The sequence below is a fragment of the Parasteatoda tepidariorum genome, chromosome 12 (genome assembly GCF_982258835.1).
Source record: "Parasteatoda tepidariorum strain Cologne lab strain chromosome 12, Ptep-v5.0, whole genome shotgun sequence".
NCBI lineage: Eukaryota > Metazoa > Arthropoda > Arachnida > Araneae > Theridiidae > Parasteatoda > Parasteatoda tepidariorum.
The window spans coordinates 33,509,873-33,537,201 of NC_141766.1; the positions used below are offsets into that span (position 1 = coordinate 33,509,873).

At 27.0% G+C, this 27,329-nt stretch overlaps 1 protein-coding gene across 2 annotated transcripts in view; it reads right to left on the reverse strand.

Annotated features, from left to right (window-relative positions):
- Nucleotides 1-25,771, reverse strand: part of LOC107440920 (alpha-catulin) — a 39,327-nt gene extending 13,556 nt beyond the window's left edge. The window contains exons 1-16 of one of the 2 annotated variants that reach the window (XM_071188445.2): nt 25,533-25,737; nt 21,484-21,673; nt 18,708-18,883; nt 17,902-18,021; nt 16,239-16,328; nt 13,673-13,912; nt 12,438-12,641; nt 10,538-10,624; nt 9,452-9,610; nt 7,922-8,014; nt 6,640-6,828; nt 6,385-6,435; nt 3,220-3,402; nt 1,485-1,562; nt 1,011-1,133; nt 551-634 (exon numbers count right to left, since the gene is read on the reverse strand). In XM_071188445.2, the coding sequence (XP_071044546.1) occupies nt 551-634; nt 1,011-1,133; nt 1,485-1,562; nt 3,220-3,402; nt 6,385-6,435; nt 6,640-6,828; nt 7,922-8,014; nt 9,452-9,610; nt 10,538-10,624; nt 12,438-12,641; nt 13,673-13,912; nt 16,239-16,328; nt 17,902-18,021; nt 18,708-18,883; nt 21,484-21,673; nt 25,533-25,619 (2,154 nt within the window). In that variant the 5' untranslated portion in view covers nt 25,620-25,737. Of the gene's footprint in view, nt 1-550; nt 635-1,010; nt 1,134-1,484; nt 1,563-3,219; nt 3,403-6,384; nt 6,436-6,639; nt 6,829-7,921; nt 8,015-9,451; nt 9,611-10,537; nt 10,625-12,437; nt 12,642-13,672; nt 13,913-16,238; nt 16,329-17,901; nt 18,022-18,707; nt 18,884-21,483; nt 21,674-25,532 lie in introns of both variants that reach the window. The other variant, XM_016054011.5, reaches the window with a different exon arrangement.
- Nucleotides 25,772-27,329: the final 1,558 nt, after the last annotated feature.

A 27,329-nucleotide genomic window follows, 5' to 3' on the forward strand; every position in this document is an offset into this window, starting at 1 on the left:
AAAAGTTATCTTAAGACATAGAATAGCATTAATAAACTTATTAAATCCACTAAAGTTATTTTTAAAAAAAATCAATGATTTCAAAGGCCATTCAAGGGGTACTTAATTTGATACTTGCAAATGTAACTATAAAGATTTCCCAATGTATAACTTTCTTATAAGAGACTAAGTTTCATTTTTAGAGCAAGAGTTTTTGTTAGATCTGTACAAAACTTGAAACATAGTTAGTGGTAATGTGGATTTGCCTTAAACTCTAAAGTAGCAGCAAAGTTGTGTAAAACTGTTAAAGATTTAGCATATTATTTCATGTATATTTTATTTAAAAGGTATTATTTAAATTAGAACTATAAATAACACATATACTGATATGAATTATAAGAAATAAATTATGATACGTCTTGTACATTTATGATATAACAACCACAAGTTTTAATGTCTGTTTCAGATTGGATGACAGGGCCATTATACCTAGCATCAACAGCAAATTAACTTTTTAAAAAAATCACAAATTAAACATAAATTTTTTATCTAATTGCTGAAAACTTATCACCTTTGTGGCACAAAACAGGCAAGTAGAAACAACTTTAGAAATGACGTTCATTAAGTTCTTAGTTTCTTGTATCACATTGTCAACCTGTATAAATAAAATTACATTCATTACAAAACTTTCCTTATAAATCAACAGCACTATACTATTCTAAGATATTTGAAAACATATGTTATAGTGTAGACCAGTGTAGTCCAATTATTTTTAAGAGGGGATGATTTATCATTATCATTAATAAGAATATGATTATTGAAAACAGAATTTACAATTGAACATAATTCATGAATAATATTAATGTTCTCAACGTTAGTTGGTAGGACATTTATATATTATAAAATATTTAGAAAACTGATCATATGATTAGTTATGATGAATTCTCCATTAATAGTAATATATAAATTGAAATAAAAAATATTCAACAAGTTAAAAATACAAAACAAATAGAAAAACAAGGATAAATTACTTTGGTAAAGGTAGCTGCTTTTCCTACAGTAGGATTTTTTACAGTGAACTGCAGTTGTTGAACAAATGTAGGAACCTTATCAAGAAACTCTAATAGTTCATTTTTATGTTGACCACCAGGAACCTGTAAATCCAAATGTGCATTTATATATGTTCAAAATACTTATTATAAATGTTTCAAAATTTCAATAGAAAATTGTATAATTTGACAAGATATAATTTTCTACATACTCATAACTTGATATATTAAATGAATCACCAAGTTCAGGATTAGAATCCATGAAACATGAGAGCATCTTCAATGGGTTTAAATAATATAAGGCTATATTTTACATATAATTTACAATAATTTTATAAAAAATATCACATTACAAAAATCCAACTAAATTTATTATTTTAAAAACTTTAGGGTAAATTCTCTGGTATTTTTAGAACTAGTTTCTTAATGGCAAATATATAATGAAAAATTACTAACCTGATAGGAAAATTGGCGAACTAATTTATAGAGTTTATTAGCTTCTTCAGCAAAAAATTCTGCTTGAGTAAAAAGGTCCTAAAAATTATAATAGCAAAAATACATATATTTTTTGACAACTGAAGTCTCTTACAAGTATATTTCTTACAACTTTTTCCACTTTTTGGCAATTTAAATGAGCAAAAGACAAATAGTTTTCTTTTTATTTATTATTGTAATCAAATTTAAAAAATATCACACTAGTTTTATCGATTATTATGTCATTTGTAACTATAAAAATCAAAATAAACTGTAATATTTTCATGTTCAAAATTATCTGGACAATTTTGTTTTGTTACGTCTGACTTTGTAAAAATTATCACTATGCCACCATAATTGTGTGAACCTTAAATATTTCTGTCATAAATATTAAATTTGTAATAAAAAAACTATCATTATGGGTAGACACACACGTTTGGAGATACCTTATAGCATAATAAAAATAACAAAAGGAGATAGATTCTCTTGTGAAATTTCATTATCAGTTGGAAAGTACACTTTAGATGGTCATGTTAATAATAATCAAAGATCGGTTTTTGGTTTAAAATAAGTCTAAAAATGGTTTACCATAAAAATTAAGAGAAAAAGTGTTTAACCTAAGTACAATGCTTAACTTAAGATTTTCGTTAATTCAATAATTAACCATTTTTCAGGTTTATTATAAGATTGCTCCAGGTTGAGCGAAAAAGTTTATTATTCCTTGACTAATGCTCAAAACCAAATTTTCTACCATTTTTGGCTTCCTCTTATTCATTGTAGTACTCTGAATAGTGCAAATTAAACAAACAAAATTGTTGAATTGATGTTTAAATAAGATTATGTAAAGTAAAATGAGATGATGATTAAATAACAATTGGGAGGGGGAGGTAGATATAACTATTAGAAATTGAATACCAAAAATTTTAAACTATTTTTAAAGGTTAAGAGAGAGGTCTACTTAACACCCAGGTAACAAAGTACTGAAATATACACAAAAAATAGCATAGCTTGAGAAGTAAAATTTAAAATAGATAAAACTAAAATTTAAGCACAAAACTTAAATGAACCATTAACTCTTTCATTGCGATAGATAACTTGTCTTTCAGGAATACTTGCTGTGAGCTATTGTTATATTAATGAGTATTATTATTAATTGGAATCGAATATTATTTTTCTAAAGAAAAATAAATAAGTTTTAAAAGAATTTACATTTTGTTTCAAATTAAGCACCACAGATAAACTTAGGACAGAGGATGGGACAAAAGCACATGTCATTGATGCGATAAAGGTGTTAAAACCAATCATATAGTGGTAAGAGCTAGTTGTTAATCCTCTTAGCGTAAAAGAAATTTTTGTTTTCATATTACAGCACTTATTTTTTACTTAATCTGTTAGATGAGCTTTGAATAGTTCGTTGAATAAGATGGAAGATTAATCAAATACTACACACAGGAAATTGTTATATAAGTTTTGAGTTTACGGTAAATTTTTGAAAAAAAAAAGGCACATGGGCTTATATTCACAAATATATTGTATTTTTGCAATAAATATTAATAAGGCATGATCAGTGATTTAGAGTGATTGCTTTTGACTACTATATATTTTGACTTAAATGAAATACTTTGGTTAAATGTTGACCTGGAAAACATAAATCTGTAAAAAAAAAACTCTAATTTTATTTCTAATTAATAATTTAAAATATAGAATTAGTTAATACCTGAGTAGTTTTCAAATCCCCTTCACCTCTTGTAAACTGATACATGCAAAATGCCATTTGAGACATAGTTCGAGCTTTTTTACACAAATCATTTTCTGACGAAGACCATCTTTCAGTCTCTGCATCGATTTCAGAAGTTAATAGCTTCATTTCCAAACCAAGTTTCGCTATCTTTGCTTGTTCCTGAATGAAAGCATAGGAATATAAACAAAAGACGCATTATTAATTCAAAATATTACAATGATACAAATATTTCACTGCTAATTAAAAATATAATGAATAATAAATAATATTTCACATCATAAAAATTTATTAAAAAAGCTAATGTTTGTGAGAGAGAATGCCTAACTCAGAACAGTGCAAAAACAGTGAAAAGTGCAAAAGAAGATGAAAAAAACATAAATGCAGTTACATTTTTATATAAGTAAAGACATACATTACAAAAGTATTAAATAATTCTTTATACTAAATCATCTTATTTATTTATATCAAAAAAATAAAAATTGGTTTATTTAGCAGAAAAAATCTTAATTAAAGATTTATTCAACAAAGAAAAAAGAAATGAAACAAATATGATCTAGCAAACTGCCATGAACAATTTTAATTATTTACTTATTTATTATTTACTTATTTATTAACATTTTAAAATTTACGTTTTTACAATCTGTCTAGATACAATTAATAAATAATGATTTATCTGAATAATTTTTATAAAATACCAATAATAAAACTAAAACAAACAAATCAGAATATGTTTTATGAATGAAAAATGTACAAAAAGATCTGCATAAATAATAGTTTTATAAATAATCACAAACTAATTATATCTCAAATCTCCTAACTGCAATGAATTATTCAAACTCTATGAATTATTTTTGAAAAAATAAATATCAGTTGCTCTAAATCACAGCAACTCTGATAAAAACAACTATTTTTATTACATAATTCACAGCCGTTAAGACATATTTAAGACATAATTCGTTTGCGATTATTCATAAAACTGTGAATTAAGAAATACCTTTTTGTAAATTTTTCTCTCGAAAAACATAATCTGATTAACTTGTTTTAGATTTACTATGATACAGTAATTTTATAAAACAAAATTTTTTTTTTTAAAAAAATCAATTGAAATATATATATATATATATATATATATATATATATATATTGTCTTATTTAAAAATAACATTGATTTAAATCATATAGCAAAAAAAAAATTTTTAGTTTTTGTTTAAGTTAAATTATTAATCTCAACTGGAGTATTGCCCTTGCTGATAACACAAGCTTCAATCATTTCTTTAGTGCTACAAGCTGTATTGCTAATCGAAATTTCAATCACTTTCAGGATAGCTAGAGTGCTCAAATTTCAACAGGAGCCTGGCGGCAATAAGAATTAAAATTTTTCCAAATGTTGGTAATGTTCCACAGATCAACGAGTTCAAAAGCATCTTTTGACATTACTTACCAAAACTCATTATTTGCTTACTTTAGAGGTTTTCTTTATACCTGTTTTGATAATGACACAGGCTTGTGCCAAAGGTAGAGCTGTCTCCTTGCACCTCATAATCAAAGGGTTAGCATATATTTTTATTTTCAAGTTTTCTAATATAGTTAATTTTATATAGTAGTTATTGGCATATGTGTCATGCAACTTAGATAGAAGCTTCTACTGATGGATGTTTGCTTTCACTGATGGATGCTTCTCTCATGCCTTCATAACTAGGAATATGATCATAAAATCACTGCTCAGACGACGGACATGACATACGGCGTCATTTTCAGGGGAGTGATCTGGTCTTGTTTCTTTAGAAATGAAGCGTCTTTGATGGAAAGTTGCTGGTGAAAAAAATGGCTACTACCAAATTCTGACTGTTGAGCATTCAGCTTTGAGTATGGAAATCCATAGCTACCTAATTACAAACAATGTTGTTATTTGAGTTCATGGAGGCATGGACTGTTAAACAACGAGGAATACTGATATCAAGCATGCTTTTTGTTGTGATAAACTAATAGCAAAATGTTTAATTAAGAGCTTCTGCTATGATGTAAGCAAAATTTATCTCCCTTTTAATGCTGATCAAAACTTCTACTAATTCTAGTATGAACAACTAATCTGCTAATTAATAAAATTCTCTTTGTCTTCATTGACATAACTGGTCTTTGTGAGCCAAGATCTTCATTGAGATTTCTTCCATTGTGCTTTTCTCCTCGAAAGGATGTTTTAGTTGTTCACTCTCAGTGCTTTGAAATAATCATTAATGCAGTCAATCCACCTTAGTCTGGTCCTGCTTCTCTCTGTCTCAGGTCCAAATTATTTTAAAATGAAACATTTTAGATGTTAAATATGGCGGGTTTATTTCGCAGATTTGTCCAAAAAATTTGTTGCAGTTTATTTTAATGTGATCACAACTAAACTAACAAACGCAAAACTTGAAAGAAAAAAATAATAAAAATTTAAATGGAGAAAATAATTATATTTTAATCACACCTACAATGAAAAGTATATGACGCATTACCATCATAATAAACTTTTATTACTACGACAGTTCCTCTAACATATTTTGAAAGTGATGCACCCTACGTTTCTCGTTTTAGATGTGCGATACAAATAGACTTGCTTTCTCTTTTTTAAATCACTTGAAAAATGAACTTTTATGTTTGGTATTTAAAAAGTATAACAATTTGAAAGTAAAATATTACACCTAGCAAACTTTGAATCACACATTAGAATAACTGCCTTTGATGCATTCCGATAGCAAAAATTCTAAGTGATTTTAAAAATCGCTTTTTTGGAAGTTATTACTACTGAATTCTAAATTTTATGTAGCTAGAATGTCTGAGGATAGTCTATGCAAAAGAAATTCTTTGGTTAAATCCACAAGAAGGCATAGAGGAAGATCGTAACAATGAATTATTATGTTGAAAGGGGTCTTGACACCTTGAAAAAAAATATGGAAAAAAGTTGCCTCAAATAAAAATGCCTAGAAAAAATTACTGGAAAATACCACAACCTGATCTGTGTTGTTTAAAAACAGAAGGAAGCTAAGTTTTCAAAATAAAATTTAACTTAAATGTGTAAAATGTAACTTTTTTTATTATCAAGAAAAATTCAAAGAAGGTTTTAGTTAAAAGTCTTTTAGAAATGATTAAAGAAAGTAGTATTACCTCAACATCAAGTTTCACAGGTTTCAGTTGCTTACTAGTTGTGCCATGTTTCTAGATAACAATTTTAAATGAAATATTCAATAAAATGCATACATAATTTCTTCATTAATATATTAAAATAATAGCTTATGTAATACAAATGTAGTTTATATTAATAAAATGTAAGACAGCAAAAAACTTAGAATTATATCAAATTAAACAAAGGAAGAATTAATAATTTAAGAATGAAATACTATATTAGTAATAAATATTTACCCCAGGTCTTGGTAAAGACATATAAACTGTTTTATATTGAATATCACGCCTGCAAAGTTCACTAATCTCTTTGTACATAGATATAATATCCTGGCACAATAAGTTCCACATTTCTAAGAATACCTCAAGGTTTTCTTTTGATATTTCACACAAAGGATGAATTGAAACAGTTCTACAAGCATTCAGCACCTATTAAAAACAAAGCATATTCATAGAAATAACTTAGTTTAAAACTTTTTTAAAGTAAATCATGAACAGTAAAAGTTTGAAATAACGAGCATTGGATATTAAAGGAAGTTCACTATGACAGCAAATTTCCCAGTCACTGTTGAAATAATAATATTTAAGGTTTAAAAACCATATGTTTACAACAAGTTAGGAATTACCAACCTACTATTATTATGGCAATTTTTTTAGGGAAATACATTTTTCTGCTGTTTAAGTTTGCAATATAGCATGAAAAAGGCTTAAATGGAATATATTTTTATTTATTTCTGGTATTAATACAGAGAAGCAAAAAACAAACGTCGTTTATTTCTTATAATTTTAAAATCATATTTTTACAAAGCAATTTGAGGGTGAATTGAGGGTAATCTTCTTAATAAAAAACTTCCGCTATTTTTAGAAATCTTGTGTGTTTCAAAAGAATTCATCTTTGGTTGACTGTCATGCCGACTTTCCTTTCCTACCTGAAAATTAACTATTGAAATCAACATGCATTGTTATCAATGACGTTAAAAAATATTGTACTTTCTTATTAATTTTCTTATTGCAAAAATTTATTAATCGAACATTCCTATCTGAAGCATATCTGCCTTTCATAAAATACAGAATTAAGTAACTCAGTGTAAGATCTTCTGGCAAAAGCAGTCTACTCTATATTTGTATTTCAAATAAAAATAGTTGTTCAAAATAAAAGAAAAAGAGGTAATATGTTTATTTAATATTTTTGAGTATTTTTATTGCTACTTTAGCATTAAATATGATTGTTTGATATTGTGACAATTTCATCTACTATTATGAATTGTCGTTATAACAAACTTTTACTGCACTTAAATTACTTAAAATTAAAAGTTCAAGATGAAAAATCTAATGATTTTTACACAATTTTGATACTTAAAAAATGCATAAGATAACTGCATAATTATTAAGACTCTTTTGAATTAAAAAAAAAAACAGTTCTAATACTAAATAACAAAGTTGATGGCAAATTTAACCTTAAACTTCTATGAGTTCGAAAATGCATGTCATGCAAAAAAATCAATGTATTAAATAGACTAACCTGAGTAGTGAAAACTTTCAGGCACGACTCTGTGTTTTTAGATGATACTTGTAATGAGTCAGTGCTAGCAATATGCTGGAGAAGTTTGCAAGTCTAAAAATAGATTGCACACATTATAAACTTTCAAAAGTATAAGCCACTTCATAACATTTCATGAAGATATGTTTCAAAGCCTAGCTAGAAATAATTTATAGTGTTTCAAGTTTTAATGCCTTAAATAAGTTTTTTTTCTCAATAAATTAATTTAAAATAAAGTGATATATATTCAAAATTAGGGTAATCTATTGAAAAATTCTTGAATTATTAGTTTAACGTTTTTTGTGACTTAATAACTTTTTAATAAATAATTGTTCAGATAATGATTGATGAACTCATGAAACTGAATCTGATTGGCCCATTACAAAAGCAAGAAAAAATATTTGCACACAGCTTTGAACATTTCATAAATCTTTAAATTATTGCACAAATATAAATTATTCTTTTTCAATATATTCATTTCACTAGGCAAATTTTTTTATTTTGTATTATTAGTTACATCTGACAAAAATGACTACATTCATTTACAAGGAAAATAACTTAAGGTTATCATAAGCATTGTGTTGGGGAAGAGGGGGTACATGCCTTTAAATAATTCTTCAAAACTTAAGAAATTTTTTAAAACTCATCTCTTTTTTTTTCTCTAAAAAAAGCATTTCATAATTCATTAGGAAATTTGATTATAATGTATAATTTACGAAAATAATTTCATGTGCCTCTCTCCCAAAAATACAATTTATATTTATCTCTCCCTAAGAAATTTTTCTTTAACCAAAAATACTTTAAAGGAAAAAAATTATAATGCAAAAAGTCTAGTTCTCATAAAAATAATACCTTAAATAATAATTTAAATCAAAACTCAAAAATTTAAATAAAACAAAAACTAAGCAATATTTCTATCAAAAAGTTTAAAAGTGTAGATATATTTTGGAATAGAAAGTATTAAATATTTTGAAAGGAAATCAACTTTATGGTAGCATGCATAATCAGCACTGCAGAAGTTATGATTGTAACATCGAAAAAATAATAGTCTTCTTTCATGTGCTTCACATAAAGAATCTATTATAGTTTCAATATGGCTTATTCACAATTTTACAATTCTTTATCTTGTTGAACAAGGGTTTATAACTTTGACTTGATTCCATGATGGATCAAAGCTGTGGTAAACAATTTTTTCAAAAGAAAAAAAATCTACTTGGCTCATTAAAACTTGAAAACAAACATTTCAAAAAAGTATTTCTAAAGAACAATAAAATATATTGTTAAAGTATATTGTTAAAATATATTGTTAAATATATCTTAAGTCTGTGCAGTTCTGATAAAAAACAGACAAGTAAAAAAATTAATTTCCCTTTGAAATTTTAAGAATATCTTCTTCCAATGTATACAATTACTGATAAAAAAGTAACTAAAATAAAATATCTACAATGCATGAAGAAAAATTGAGACACTAAAACTAAAAATACAATAATAAATTTGTCAACATTTCCTTACATCTTGTACATGAATTGCATACTCAATGAACTTTTCAGAATATTCCTCCAACTGCTGCTGGTCTCCAGCAAGAGCAGAACCTTTTAAAAAACTCAAAATGTTTATTTCTTCAAAAAGCTTTAAAAGTTCTTGAGCCTGATCCAAAGCAGTATCTTGAAGCTGAAAAAATTATATTTCAGATATGTGGAGTAGAAGAAGTTATATGAAGTTAAGTCAGTTATTTATCAATATTCAGTTCTCTACAGTAACAAATATTGAATTTTTACGTCTGAACTTGAAGTATAACAAGTTTTTTAAAAAAAAAAAATCATCCATGATAATTGGAACATTGAATTATTAAAAATATAAAGAACAAAACATAAAGTTCAATGCATATATATATATATATATATATATATATATATATATATATATATATATATATATATATATATATATATATATATATATTGTATTATTATTATTTTTAATTGCTTTAATATTTTGAATTCTTTACTTAATATTCTTAAGCTTCAACATTATTTTTCTGTTGTTAAATTTTAAAAACGATTTCCAATCTAAGAGTGCTCATGCAAGATGTGATATATCTAAACACTTACTTAGCATTATTTATTTTTAATTCACTAAACACGTATGTAAATTTGTTTACTTGATTTGTGTACTTGTGGTAAACAGAAATAACTTAAAATTAAATACAAAACTGTCAGGTAGCACAAGTGTTCAATTTTTTCTACTAATGATTGAAAATTTGTTTTTTCAATTAAAATATAATTTCAGACAAAATTATTGCTAAAAATATTCCAGAGAGATTTTATAGTTAAATCAAGTTACAGATTTCTGCAAAAAATTTTGGAAAATCATTCCATATAAATTAAATAAGTTTAAAAAAAATCCAGTAAAAATTATGAAATACAAACTTCATATTTCTGAATCTTTTTTCTTGAAAAAAAGAATAATTAAAATTGTATTTGTAGTTTTTCCTTGTTTTAAGATCTAACAATATAATTGAGACGTCTGTACCATAAATGATATATTATTCTCAATTATCATAATGCTAATGCAGTCAGAAAATTTTTTTGTTCTTACCTCTTGCTTTAAATCCTTAGTTCCTCTAAGAACTTCTAGTATAGCAGCAGTCAAATCTTCATTTGGGGAAGTACAACCAGCCTGATCCTATTAAAAAAAACTAATCTTTCATAAAACTTGATTATTGTCAAAGATTTTTGTCATTAGTTCAACCAAAAAAAAATAAAAATATATATAAAAAATACATGTAACTTTCTCATATAACAACTAGGATTAGTTATATGCTATAAATACTCTTAGCATGCAATGATAAAATAGGTTCAAAACATTTTGCTGTTTAGGTAATATGTAAAACAATATTAACTGAATAAGGTAGTACAATTTTCTCACTTAATAAAAATTTTGTGTACCAAAACGAGTTTTTAATATGTCATTCATTCTTTTAAAATCAAATGTATAAAATAGATATATTAGAAAATGTATAACACAGGTTCGTAAAAATATTTTTAATAAGGCCACAAAGCACTGTAAAAATAATGGTTCATAGAATGTAAAGTGGAACTCGATATATTGAAGTGGATCAAATATTTTTTTTTATTTAAAAAATTACCTACACAGAAAAAAATTTCTATAGCATGAACGTGATGAAGAGAAATATTAATTAAAAATAAATAAATTCATATTTCATTTAGGTGTAAATGGCACTTTTTTGTTTTCCTGAATGGAGTGCAGAAAGGTCTATAAAAAATGAGAACTTTTCCACTATATCTAAATTATAGAGTCTCGAATTTATTACTACAATGGCAATAAACGACATGAATTTTTTACATGCCCTGATGAGAATGTTAATCTGAAAAATACATGACTATATAGAACTTTAATACACTTAAACATATTTTCTGAATGCATATTAAATGACACAATGAATGGCCCTAATACTTTTCTGTTAAAAGAATGATAATGTTGTTGTTTCTAATGTCACTTGCTAATAAAAGCAAGTCTGCTTGTTGAAATCAAGTGAATTAAAGGCAGAGGGTGCATTTCTTATTTTTTGGTGACGTCATCTATGGCCAAGAATACGATTTCAGTCACACACACGTTACTGCCCATTTATAAGGCAGAACCATTCATACATTGGCACCCTACCAACTAGGCTATCTGGTCCCCCAAAAAATGATTATAAATGGCCTTATTATTTTTCTGTAAAAAATATATTAAAAAATTTAAATTATTAACTACTATCAACAAGTGCACATTCTTCAATAGAAGTGCAGAAATACTTTAAAAAATTATTATAAACTTGTATATAAATTATTTTCTTAAGCACAGCAATTGGGCTGAATACTTTTGTGTTCTCCTTTGGTGTGGTTTTCTTCACCCCATCCGACATTTCAGAAATTTTCTTCAAAATTTGAGAGGATTTTACAGTATTTTTGATTGCATATTCACATGTCCTGCAGGGCATATAAGGGCATAGAAACCATATATATATGGTTGGAATCTTTACATTATCTGGAAATGTCAGGTTTCATAATTTTTGAGTCTTGACTGACACCATTGTAGCTTGAACTGATCAACATAGCAAATAAGGAGAAACGAAAATTTAGAGTAATTGCTTTGTATCTTAGATACGACAAGTGAGAAACCTCGTGTTTAGTTTAGATAATAAACTTGAATTCAGTTTAACATTATTATGGTTAAGCTTCTAAAGTGAATATGTGAAAAATGTTTAGGTAAAGCATAGAATAGGTCCTAGCAACAATATAAAAAACAGACAAATTAATTTGTGTTAGGAAAAGGGAACTAAACAGGTCATATACAGAAATGAGTTCAAGTGACCAATTAAGGTTAAACATTCTGGCAATCAAACTAAACATAACAAATACAAAACTTCATTTTCTTGGGTCACATCATCAATGAAACATTCAACATTTCAGAAATGTACATAATAAATTAATACCAATGCTATTCCAATTCTTAAAAGCTGATTTAATTCTAGTCTGGCTCGATCCGACAAAAGCAAAATTTTTTCTCTGTGAGCATGAGATGTGTAAGCAGAATCAGTAAAATCTTGAGTTCGTTCCATAATGGCATCTAAGGCACTCATAAGTCTTTCTCGATAAGATGGTCCTACTAATGTCATTCTTGTAATTTCTACAATATCCTGAAAAGCACATTATTACTAATTAAAAAATTTAAATAGAATTGGATTTAGTTTTTTCAGAATATAATAACAGCTTCCCAATAAAAAATAAAATAAATAGAAAAACATTGGGTCGCAAAATATTGCTTGTTTTGATAGTTTTCAGTCTTTTACATCAGTTTGACTAAAAAAAAAGCTTCAAAGATTAAAAATACTAAAGAAGTAAGAAAACTAAGAAGAAAAAAAAAACCTAAAAAATAATAATGTCTGTAAGTTATTATTAGTGAGATCATTGGCGCCAAATAATGGAAGCAAATTTATTAATACAAGGTCCCTAAATTGTTTCAGAAAAATTAGAAAATTGTTCAGATCTACAATAACATTAATTTGATTTCTCTACCTTCCTTTATTTTATTCTCAATGCTGACATTTTCTTTAAGACAACTAAGAATAATACTGATAAATTATTATTAATTTTGTCGTTTTCCAATTCAAAGATGGAAATTATTTTACCAAGAGATATTTAAAATTATTATAATGATTGAAGAACGAAGTAATGTAAGATGAGCTTAATAATGTTTTTAGAAAGTTCTGCTTAATTTCACTAAAGAGCATATAAAAATTTAAATGGTATAGCCACTCTTAAAACGAATAATAATAATAATATTATTATTTATTAAAATAATACAATTACTTATTTTTAATTGATTTTTAAACCATTTATTAATAAATCGAAATGACACAAAAAAGACAAAATGACACAATTTTGTCGTTTTCTAACTCAAAGATGGAAATTATTTTACCAAGAGATATTTAAAATTATTATAATGATTGAAGAACGGAGTAATGTAAGATGAGCTTAATAATGTTTTTAGAAAGTTCTGCTTAATTTCACTAAAGAGTATATAAAAATTTAAATGGTATAGTCACTCTTAAAACGAAAAATAATAATATTATTATTTATTAAAATAATACAATTATTTATTTTTAATTGATTTTTAAACCATTTCTTAATAAATCGAAACGACACAAAAAAGTATCAGTAAGCTTACTTCATAATGTTTGATAGCATTATACAGTGATGTGCATTGTTCAAGCTCTTCAGTGCATAACAACACAGAAATAGCATTGTGAGCCCTATTATTTTGGTTAGCTTGAAGTTCATTAGGATGATCTGCTAAGATTCCATCTTTTGCAACAAAATGTATGATTTCAATAGCTTGTCTCATCTGAAGAAATACTGCATCTCTATTTTCTCGGCTAAATGTGCACTCAGGATGTCGAAAACAGACCTAATATCAAATATTAAAATATCAATAATAAACTGTTAATCCACACTCTTATACTTTCTAACTCTTATACATAAGAATGCTACCATATAAAAGGTGGAAGAATTAAAAAAAGAAACATATTTTAAAAAAAAGGTTGATGTATAATGGAAATGAATTATTAATTTATTAATTATTTATTTATTACCTACCAAAAAACACCAATATAAAAGCATGAAAACTTTTAAATATAGCATATAAATTGAGCAGCTTTGAAGAATAATTGTTACGTTAAAACATACTTCTTTAAACAAGAAAACAGATAAATTATGCTTCAATATTAAAATTACAAAAGTACTATAAAGGAACAAAAACTATAATGTCATTATCTTCCAGGCAAACTATAATAGTCTTATTAAATATATTATGTAGCAGTTTACTATTAACATAGAACCATTTTTTAAAAAAATTTTTCAGAAAAGATTAAGACTCTTTAAAGAAGTGGTAACTTTGCACCTATTTTTTTAATTTTTGTATTAACCTTTTGCTTTGATAATAACTTGAAAGTACTCATAAAACCTGTGAAAGTTGTTTTCGAAGCTGATATCTAAGCTTCCCTTTTAATATTTTGCACCTTTTTATGTCTAAAAATAATTTATATCTGACATTTTACTCACAAATTAATTATTTTCAAAATAAGAATTCAAAATAACAAAAAGTACAAAAATTATGTTAATAAACTAATTTGAAAACAGAAATATATTTTACAAACATTATATCAGGATAAGAAAATATTGAAAAAAAGAGATAGAAATATGTGGTTCAGTAATTAAAATTATTAATTAAAAATTTTTTTTGCAAACATTTGAATACACTATAATGTTTTTAAGTATTAATATTATCAGTATATATAAATGGTATCATTTGATCGAATTTTCGAATGGTATCATTTATATCGAATAACAACTTATAAGCTGCCAAAAAATAACTGATCATAATGATTTTACTAGGCTTTAAAATGCACAATACTCTTTTTAAATTTTTTTTTAATAGTAAAACACTTTCATTTACAATTTGAAACATCAAAATCGTCTACTATAAATATATCAATATCCATGCACTTAATTTGTTGATAAATATTTTTGTAGGGAACAACACAATAACTAAATTTGTTTAAAATTACCATATCAAATTTTAGTAAATTTAGTGCAAAGTTTATTTCTTAAGTTCAAGTTGGGAATATTTGAAATATTTCTAAAATGTTTCATTTTATCAATTAAAGTAATGATGCTTTTTTGACACATTAATATTGAATGCTTTAATTAGTGGATGTTTCCAAGTTTTAAGAAGTTAATAAAACTGGTTCTGAGCCATTTCTAGATTTAAAAAAAAGAAAGATTTTTGCTATATAAGTAGATTTTTAGAGGCTTAATTAATTTCTTAAATTTTTTCTTTATTTTTATTAAAATGTCTCAACAGAATAGTACATAGTGACCTGCAGGCTATGATCTTTACTTTAAATGGGCAATTTCATAAGAAACAATAAATGGAATGTTTACATTAATTTAGAAAGCATGATTTTTTATATTTTTTCCTTCAGTGAAAATCCTAAAAGCACCAGCATAAAATCACTTACCAACTGCGAAAAAAAAAACTTGATGCAAGCATTACAAATAATTGAAAAAAATAAAATAACAAAAAGCTAAAATATTTTTTATACTAGTTGTAGAAAGTAATTTTTTACATCATAGAAATTTTTTTTAAGAAGATTTATTAATTAAACATAATAAGATGAATTCCTGAAATACAGAGAAAGAAATACAAATGTATAGCTTACTGTTTTGTACTGAAATTTGAATTTTTAAGTCATCAACGTTTTAAGAACTTTTTTTAATTAATTAATCGAAAGAAAAATTTTTATTTGAAAATCTGGAGTTCTAGAAAAATCTTTAAACGTTTTTAGAAACTATATTTATAAAACATTTATAAATGATATAAAATAAAATTTTAAAATGATGTAGTATTGAAAAAACTATATTTAACTCTAATTATAAGCTATAAGTCTAAAGAAGTTATTATATTCCAAATTACAGTTATTTTAATATTTGACTTTAAAATATAATTTTGTATTATCAAGTATAACATTGTTTCATAAACACTGTTACACTTGTCTAAAACTTTCACCCATTATAAAGTATTTTTCATTACTAATACAAAATAATTAGAACAGGCTCTGAACAAATTTATCATTTAATATTTAACTAGCACCAAAAAACTAACTTTTCTAAAACTTGAATCATGAAGATCTTTTCCCTCCCATTTTTATGAACAACTTACTATAATTTATTACCTTTGATGATGTAAGAAGAAGCATAGTGGATCTCTCAAGAATCTGTCTAGCTACAGCCATTTGTGAACGTCGACGCTCATCTTTTAAATCCTAATCATAGAGAAGCATATAACTTTAACATTAAAATAAACACACACACATATATAAATATTAGGATGCCACTTCAAAAACTTTTTTACAAAAATTTTTCTTGCCTGCCCCTTAATTGTTCCCTGTAAGTATATTAATGCATGCGTGAAATTAACTAACTCATGCAGACTAACTCATGCAGACCAAAACTAACTCATGCAGACTTGAGCGAGAATTACAATTACAGATTTTAGAATAATAATAAGATGGATTTAGAACAAACCAAGTACCGAGTATTATTAATTAAACATTACAGTTAATAAATTAGCGGCTCATATAGTCATTAATATTTTCCAGTGCTAGAGGCAGCAAAACTTAACACTAATGTGGATGTTTTCTTGTAAATGTTTTTTTTTTTCAATTTAGAAGTAACTTGAAATGATCTTGCTCACTATAAACCACAATTTTCTTCAATTTTTTTTATTACAAATATGACACATTAGTTGCCTTGAAAGAAATTCTTACAAAAAAAGGTGAAGGGAAAAATTTTTGCTTTTAGTAAACTCAATGCTATTAAAAAAAATTAAATCATATACTAGTTTTATGATTGTATAAACCAGGGCTGTCCAACTGCAAAGAGCCCACGGGCCAGAATTCCGGTCACTGATCACCTGGTGGGCCGCAGTTTGAAAAAGTTGAACAATAACCTCTTACACAATATCAATTAATAGTTGAATTATTAATTATAAAACAATGGAACAGAAGGATTATAAAACAATTTGCTTAAATTTTAATGGGAAAACTGAGGCCGATCAGCCTGAATAAGAAGTTGGCGGGCCGCACAATATGTGTTGGCGGGTCATCAGTTGGACAGCCCTGGTATAAACCATGCATAACTGGTATTTATTAAGTGACAAATTCAGCTGAAACCTCCAGTTTCAATGAAAACTGTATTAAATCAAGTATTTGTGTCAATTTCACCCCCTCAAATATTTAGCCCACTTTCTCGTATGTATAAAAAAAGTTTTTTTTCCTCCAGGAATCCTCTGAGCATTCATCCTAGTATTTCTGTAGTTTTAGCTAGCCACTTTCCTGTATCAATAAATGGGTTTTCTCAAAGTTATTTAATTAGTGTCCAGCAGGGAAATGCCAGTACAATTTTGTACAAAGGCTCTATGCTTGGAGGTATAAGGTAAAAGAATTTATAGTCCAATACTAGTATTTCAACTGCATATTCAAAATAAAAATTATTGAAAAGACAAATATGTTTAAACCTTTATACCATTCAATTGCTGTTTTTTATAAAAAAAATTTAAAATATTTCTTAAATTTCAGTTATATTTCCCTCATTTTCACATAATTCTTTCTTTCAATCAGTCAGTAAATACACCAAGAAAAATGTATCCAGAAATTAATATCTATTTACAACTTGTTGTAAAAAAAGTTTAGCGTTAAAAGTATCATTTTCAAAAGTCAAGATTCGAATAAAATAAAGTTTCTGTCCATTAAATGATAAATAAACACCGAATGGGATCTCAACATATTTCCAATATTGAGTATAAAATACATTTGTAAAATAAATTATATTACTTACATTTTGTCTATCACCAGTTAGGTGAGCAAGCTCAACCATTTCGCTACCAAATTGACTAAAAGATTTAACAAACTCTGTAAAGTTCATTGCATGTTCCAAACGGTTCAAACTAATAGAGACCTAAGAAAAAAATTGAAAAACTATTACATAAACAACTTAATTCAATATTTCGAAAAAATTGACTATATAATAATACATACGAAATTAAAAATTTTGCATAAAATCAATGAAAAATTACAAATTATTATAAAAAAATAAATCCCAAGTTTTTTCAAGGAAGCCTTAAATAGAAGTATTACAATAATAATGTAATTTTCCAAAAAAATGGTCTCTATTATTACACACAATTAACAGAATTCTTTTTGATCAAGATCTGGTAGAATAGTTCATTGTAGTTACATTTAATGAATATTTTGTTTCATTCTACAGCAAATTTAAAGAGAGAAATATTAATTTGTAACTCCGGGGAAAGAAGGATTAAAAATGCATGTGTCCCATGGAGAAAAAGTAATATGCACTCTATACCACAGGTACAGAGCATATACCTGCAGTACAGATAGGTATAGAGCATATAATTATACGTATTAATTACAAATATATGTATAAAAAAATAAGCAATAATTTCATATATACATAAATTATAAATAATAATTTCATACTGAAAGAAAATATGTTTCACGTACAAATGGAATTAAGCATTAGTTGTCATATAAAGTACTAAGTAATTCAACAAATGATACACATAATAAAACGAATAGCATATCCAAACGTTATGCGTGCTATTAAAAATTGTTTATAGTCCATACCCGGTCTTTAGATGAAACAAGTTGTTTAATAACTACTGTGTCAGCAAGTAAAAGAACTCTAGTCACAGAAGAAAGAAGGGTTCTGGCAGCTCTAACCATGTTATTTTTATCAGCATATGACCTTAATTGACCACATTCATCAGGTTGTACATCACATAGTCGTTCAATCATAGCACCTAGAAGCAAATATAAAAACAATTACATAACAAAATCGAAAAATAACCAATTAATAATAGAATAGTTTAGTTTTAGAATATTTAATTAACTATTTATAATAAAATATTCTAAACATGAAAAAAATTCCAGAAATTAATAAGAAATAATAAAAGATAACTTAAAAGAAATAAATAAATTTAATATTTAATAAGAAATACTTGATAAAAAATTTAAAAAATTATTTTATTAATTTATTAAAATAAAGATTAATTAGCCAAAAATTTAACCTTTATCTCCACTCACATGGTTATATCCATACAAAATGAATTCTGATATTATATAAATATCGCCAAAACAAAATATATTAATATAATAGAATGAGGATTATCGAAAAAAGAGACTGCTTTTTTTTATTAACATAATTTAATCAACTAAAAACAGTGCAATAAATTCAAAGTAAAACATGCAAAAACGCATAAAGGGTGGATTAACCCTTTCAAATGTAACAAACCACTAGAAATGTGAAACTAATTTATTTAAAACGTTTAGCAACCAAAATTGACGCCCGGTGGCTGAGCGGTAGCGCTTCACGCTGTCGTGCCACAGGTCCCTGGTGCGATCCTCGGGTCGGGCAAGGTTGACTCAGCCTTTCATCCCTTCAGTGGGTCGATAAATGAGTACCAATCATGCTTGGGAACTAAACACTGGAGGTTCCGCCTTCGGCTGACCATCTGACCGGAACATCTGCTCCTGCATCCCAGAGCCCAAGGTCAAGAAAACTGAGCTGGGCACAGTAGGCCTTGGCCCTCTATGGGCTGTCACGCCACTGAGTTTAGTTTAGTTTTAGCAACCAAAATTCTTTAAACAATAAAGAGTTAAAATATGATGCCTTATTTAAAATATGCAATTTAAGTGTGCACTTGCTAATGCTCTACCTGACTTAACCTTTCAATCAAAATTTGTTTTCATGGAAAAGATTAAAAGTGTAATAAAAGGGTAGTGAGAAAAACTTTTAAGATGCGTTCATACTGATGATCTAATTGGTCTGTTGCCTTGGATTTGCCCTAAAAGTGTATTGCACAAGGCATCAGTCATATTAAACTGGATAGCTCAAAAAATTATTATTAATAAAAAGTTGTATTTTGAATATATTTCAATTCAATGATTTTCATAGAATTTAATAACATTTAACAAATAGTGCTTATTACCATAAATAAATGTGAGTAGTTGGCTAAATATAAAATAATTTGTAATAATAAGCATTCCTTTCATAATTGTGTACTAATTTGCCAGGGAATTACAACGTATCATATTAATCCAAACGTGGCAGCAACAATAGATATTAAAAAATCTCAAAACTATTTTTAAATAATGTCTCATATTTAATATTTCATTTTAATCCAATTATTTTGTATAGAATTTAATCAAATTTGCAGGATTAAAATTCGTTTTTAATTAAAGTTAGAAAAAGTAGGCAATTTTTTTTTTTTTGGATAAATAAATACTACTAAAAATTCTTTTAAATCCATTAATTCAACTAAATTTGTTAAATTACGTAAATGTTTTATTTTGTATTTATATAAATGTTTGATTAAAGAAACTAGTTGATTTCCAGACAATTAGTTCCTTTAATCGTTTTGGTCAACAATGTTGATATTATCCTCGTTTGTAACATTTAAATCTAATAATAATTAATGTTATGGTCATGATTATGAAGCAAAATTAATTCTTCAGAGTATTATTTTTATAAAATTACATAATTTAGGAAATTGAATGTAATTGAATCATCATTAAATCTGTATTGATACTAAATAACTAGTGTATTTTGCTTTTTTTTAATAAAAGAGTAAAAGTAAATCAGACAAAAGTGACAAAAATTAGACCCATAAATGTGATATGCCATCCATTTGAAAAGAAAAAAAGTATTCCCATTAGGTTTTAAAACTTTTCAAACCTTTTTCAAGATTTCTTTTCTTAATCTTTCAATTTTAATCATATACATTATATACATTATATATCTATTTAAGTATTGCTGATATGCGAATAGCTGGGATCAGAGGACACAATGCTAGATCTACAGACAATGTTATCTAAGCTCCACTATATTAACTATCACCAGTTAGATGCAGATAAATAGAAAAGCATTGTTCTATTTATGAAATACAAAACTTTTTTAATTATAATGAAAAAAGTATTACTGTCTTAAAATAAGAAATTTCATGTCTTCTAATTGAGTTCAAAATGTAAGGAATGCTTCTTCTCTTCTTTTTTTTCTTCTTCAAATCCCTTAAGTAAATAGACTATACAAAACTGTCAGTAATTATAAGAGAATATAATGCTAGACAAATAATAATAACAAAAACTATGCACTTGGTTTTAAAGTTATTCAGAAATATAAAATTTTGAATAAAATTAAAATCTGGAAAATCCGAAATGACCAAGTGAAAAATAATAGTGGCTAAAAGATTTTAAGCAATTTATTAGTTTATACAAATGTCTTTTCTATATAACTAATCATATTAGCCACAACTAGTAAGTTTCTCAAAAAAATTGTTTCTATAAATGCTATCTTTGAATTTTGTATGTATTAAGTATGTTAATATATGGAAAAAAATATTACCAGAAGTCCTTGCATCTTTGCATGCCTCATACATGTCAGATTTGATTTCATGGTTATCATCAGCAATTGCTTCTCCTACTGATACAAATTTTTGAACTGCAAAATTCACAGCTTGGCCCACATGTACTATAGCTCTTAATGTTTTCTCAGATTTAATTGGCTTTTCCTTTGCATGAACTAAAGTTGTTATCTAAAAGACATTAAGATATAATTTGAAATAACCAACTGTAATATAATATAAATCTCTTAAATAGAAAGTTTTAAAAAAGTAGTTTTTAATGCAACAAATAAAAATAAAATATAGTGCAACCAGGGGTCTGTTTAGAAGAAATTTGGGTCCGTTAACGGACCCTTCACAAAATATCTTTTCAAGAAAATGGACCCTTCACAAAATATTTTAACTTAAAAACGGACCCTTCACAAAATGATTTTTCTTTCAATCGGACCCTTCACAAATTTGTTGATCTTCATTATTATTTTGTTAATCGAATAAACCCTTTCCAGGGCAGAAAACAAGAAAGATGGATGTAAATGAATTTAAGTTTTGTCTTCGGCATACGATTCTTCCATTATTCGTCCGAAATTAATATTCTGCTTTCAGCAGTATAGGCTAAATACCAAATATTTGTATGTTGCATCTCTAATTTAGAAGCAGCAATTGTTGTTTATTTTTTAAAATGTAATTTTTTTAATTATAATTTTACAGTGTTGAGCATAATCTTGTATGTCTTTACAATTTAAAAACTCCTTGAAAAAGTTTTTTTTTGCAATAACGGACCCTATTTGCACAAATTCATAAAAGCGGACCCTGGTTGAAAGAATGTGAGTAATTTTTTCACAATTTCACGAAAAACGGACCTTTCACAAAATGTCTGGACAGACCCCTGGCAACATATTCTTTTTAGATACAACCTTCAATTAATGGATTCCAATACTTGTAAGATTTTTTTAACCCATACATTTTAAATTTTTTTCCTGTTTAAGCAGGGTTACAAAGTAATTTTTAATGTAAAACAGTAATTTCTAAATCATACAATATGAGGCATGGAGGACTTTAGTTAACGGATTCTAAAAAAAGGTAACACAATCTGACCAATATCTTTTAATCTATATCTTATTTATGTGTGATCAATCATTCATTTTGATAAATAATGAGTTATTCTCAAATAATGTACTTTTTAACAATAAAATTAAAATATAACAGCCTGAAACATGATTACGAGATTTTTACAACTACCAATGTTTTATTTTTAATACATGTGCATCCCTGAACTGTACAATACGTAGTACAAATTTGAAAATAACATTTTTTGCTAAAAGTATAATATAAATATTTTAAAATAACTTAACTTGAGATATTTGTACCAATTTCATGAGAAATTGTAAAATATTTTTTAAAATTTCTGTCATATCTTAAACAATTCACATTTATTTCAGTAATTTTTATCTAATACAGAGTTCCAGTTGAATTTTAAGTCCTCTAACTAACTAGAAACTAGTTCCATTGGTTCCAGGGCACTAATTGCACCTTGATCTGACCTTGCAACCAAATTAAATAACTAAAGCCAGTAATTCGCATTCTTAAATTTCTCTTTAGCTCTCCCTATATTGGGATGTAAATCAAATTATGAATACTTTTCCAAACAATATTGCAAGGGTGAAAATAAAAGAGGTAATAAAATATAAACAACATTTATTCTTTCAAACTCATTTTGATGAAATTATATTTTGCACGTTTCCGGTACAAAGCTATGCACTAAAGAAAATCATATCAATGTAAATACAAGTACACAGTAAAATAAAAAGCGAATTGTAAAAATTTTCTAGCTAGTAGATAACACTAGATTTTTTCTAATTAAAGTTAATTAGAACATAAAACCATTGTGTACTCCTTCTCACAAATCAAATCATGTGACAAGATATTGCTTCACTTATAAAAGTGAAGGTTTGAATCCCAACATTAAAAGGTCTGGAGTCTTAGTAAAACTCCTTAAATATTTTAGATACCTTTATATTTTATTCTTTAATGTTTTAGGTACATAGGTACCCCTTAAATATTTTAATGATAAATAACTAAAAATCAGTACCCAAAGTCTACACAAACTACCCAAAGGAAATACAATTATCTTGTTGTTTTGATAAACAATGTGTGTAACATTCTTTGGATCAACAACATCAAATATGCCAATCTACTAGCTTTATCCACCTAAAAACATTTAATTTACGTTAGAGATTATCTTTATTCTTTTTTTTGCAGCAAAAGTGTGATATATCGCTTTATAGCAAAGCTGCTAGCTGAAACAATAAAGTTTTTTAATATCCAGAAATTTTTATTTTTCAAAACTTTTCAGTATTAGTTTTGCAGTTTATTTTAATCAAAATTTTGTGCCATCAATATTATATATATTATTAAATATGCATAAATACTCCAGTCACACATACTATGTTGTCTACTTTTTGCAATGGTTTCTTAGATCACATTCATTATTTTTGATTAATAACCTTACAAATTCTGAAAAAAAAAGAATGGTTGCATAAAATAGACAATGAATAACAACACAATATGATAGACATTATATTTTTATTCTCAAAATTTTGATGTCACAAAAATAAAATTTAAATAAAGTGCAAGTGTGCAAAAAATTGACTTAAGTGAAGAGATTCAAATAATTAAATATTAATAAGTCTTAACATTTCAATTCACGACTGTGTAATCCACAAATATGCCCTGTGATTATCACAAGAGATAAATAAAGATAATCTCCAATCCAAAGAAAGTATGACTTGCCGAGTAATGTCAGTGAATTGACATATTTGATACTGATTATCAACAAAATATTACAGACTACTCTAGGTATGAAAACAATAATAGCAGTTGTTTATAAGTAAGTTCAGGAGGAGAATATGATAGACTTCATATTTTTATTCTCAAAATTTTGATGTCACAAAAATTACACAAGTGTGCAAAAAACTGACTTAAGTTAAGAGATTCAAATAATTAAATATTAATAAGCCTTAACATTTCACCTTACGACTCTGAAATCCATAAATATGCCATATGATTATCCCAAGAGATAAATAAAGATAATCTCTAATCCAAAGAAAGTATGATTTGTCGAGTAATGTCAGTGAATTGGCATATTTGATACTGATTATCAACAAAATGTTACAGACTTCTCTACGAATGAAAACAATAATAGCTGTTGTTTATAAGTAAGTTCAGGAGTAATAAAAAGAAGGAAAAAAAATCAATATTTTAACTTTTTTTTTTCTGAACTAAGAGAAATTCGTAAAGATACAATATAGATTTCTGTATTATCTAATAAATACAACATATTAAGCTTTTCTTTCAAAATAATTATTGGAAATTACAAATTATGTCCACTTTAACAACAAATAATTAGTTGTAACAACACAAAGGTCTCAAATTTTAATAGTAGAAAACAAGTAATATCAAAATGTTTGGCCAAAAAAAGCAAAACCAAATAACTTAAGATGTATATATCACCTCAATATCAGCAATCTATTAATTTAACGATATTGAACCATAATTTTTTCTAAGTAGTTTTTCAACTGATGATAATAACTAATAAGTAATTCAAACTATTTTTTATTAAGTTGTTGGAAAATAAAAAATATTTTATAATCTTTTTAAATAATTATCTCCATTCGCAGATTTTTATTAAACATTTATATTCAAATCTATTTTATTCAAATCTCAATAAATTTCAGTAAAATTTTTAGGTCAATTGAAATTTTTTATTTAACTAATTAACATTTCGAGGTTAAGAAAAAAAATAATAAATAAAGTATCATTTTATTATTAATTGCCTTAAAATTCTTAGATAAAGCGTACGGAATATAATCAATAATCATATTAATTAAAAAAAATATAAAATAATTAAATAAGTTAACAATTATGTAAATAGTTATTTATAACTATCATCATTAATGTTTATAATCAGTTATGATTTTTGACAGTTCCATGAAATTTTCTGAATCAACACAATGGTTTACAAAAATATAATATAAAATAAAATATTAATAACCTGCGTCACAAGAGGAATTAGAGTTTTTTCAATAGATTTAGTTTTTATTTCTAAACTTATTGGTTCATGTTTAGCTATCATAGCCATCTTAAGCTTCGCCGCTTAAAAATTTGGGGCGAATATGAAAACAAAACAGTCTGCTAGTTTAGATTCGGATTTAGATGTTTGTTTGTTTCAGAAAGCTTTTGGCGGCTTACTTCTGTTCCTCATTAGGCATATTTAGCACACAAATGTTAACTAAATTTATAATGATTTCGTTTAAAAACGTCTAGTGGCGCTACTAGTCGATGAAAAGCTGAGTTGTAGTTAAATATTTGCATTATTTTAAGAGTCATTCTTACTACATGCAATTCACGCATTTGGAATCACTGTCGAGCGAGAATGAGAAGCTGATTGGTGAATATGGAAGGTGTTTTCCTCACTAGGGAACGCTGCAAGCTCCATACCGCCTATACTTCCGGGTTACTGTTTCCGGTGTATTTTAAAGCCATTTAGCTCACAACGTGATCATTGTGTTTGAGAATCTTGTAAATGTGGTATTTTAATACTTATTACTTGTGTTTACATACACTAACATAAGATGGTGCACAGCTTGCAGCAAGAACAAACAGTAATAAACAAATGTTGTTGTCGTTGTTAATTTGCGTCGCACTAGAGCTGCACAATGGGCTATTGGCGACGGTCTGGGAAACATCCCGGAGGATGATCCGAAGACATGCCATCACAATTTTGATCCTCTGCGGAGGGGATGGCACCCCCGCGTCGGTAGCCCGACGACCTGCGCGCGAAGTCGAGCACTTTACGGTAGCACAGTTTAACGAGGACCAATACCACACACCCTCGGTCCCTACGCAGACTGATCCAAGTGGTCACCCACCCGTACACTGACCGTAGCCAGTGATGCTTGACTTCGGTGATCTGCTGGGAACCGTGTCTTAACGATCAGTCCACTGCGGGACAATAAACAAATGGAAAGAGCCCAAATCAGGACTGCCAAGAAAGCGAGTTATTCGAAATCTAGCAACCATGTCACCTTTTTAAACAATATATTTATAAATAAATAAAACAAATTTTCACTTCAAACTCACCAGAATTACTTAATAACATTAATATCTTATGAAATACGGCAGATTTGAGTTCATAAATTATCTAATTTATTTCGTTTATTGAAAACAAAATTATCCGTTTCAAAATATCGTAGCCCCACAGTGGACTGATCGTTAAGACACGGTTCCCAGCAGATCACCGAAGTCAAGCAAGGGTGGGTGACCACTTGGATCAGTCTGCGTAGGGACCGAGGGTGCGCGGTATTGGTCCTCGTTAAACTGTTCTATCGTAAAGTGCTCGACTTCGCGCGCAGGTCGTTGGGCTACCGAAGCAGGGGTGCCATCCCCTCTGCAGAGGATCAAAATTGTGATGGCTTAAATTCGGATCATCCTCTGGGATATTTCCCTGACCGTCGCCAATAGCCCATTGTGCAGCTCTAGTGTGACGTAAATTAACTATAACAACAACAATAACAGAAAATATCTCCTGGCAGAATAAGCTGTAGTAAGCAGTTGCAAACTTTCTAACCGGAACTAGAGCAGGTATATAGCTCGAGGTTGTTATTGCTTACATTTATTTTGAAAACACCATCCATACTCTCCTGCGAAAAACTCTCGAATCGAGCACCGCTTTACTTTTACTACCTTTTTATTAAAATTGTAAATTATAAGTAATTCTGAACTATTTAAATAAAAACAGGACGTACGGTTTGAATATGATTTTTGTCTTAACTTTTGTAAAACTGATTTT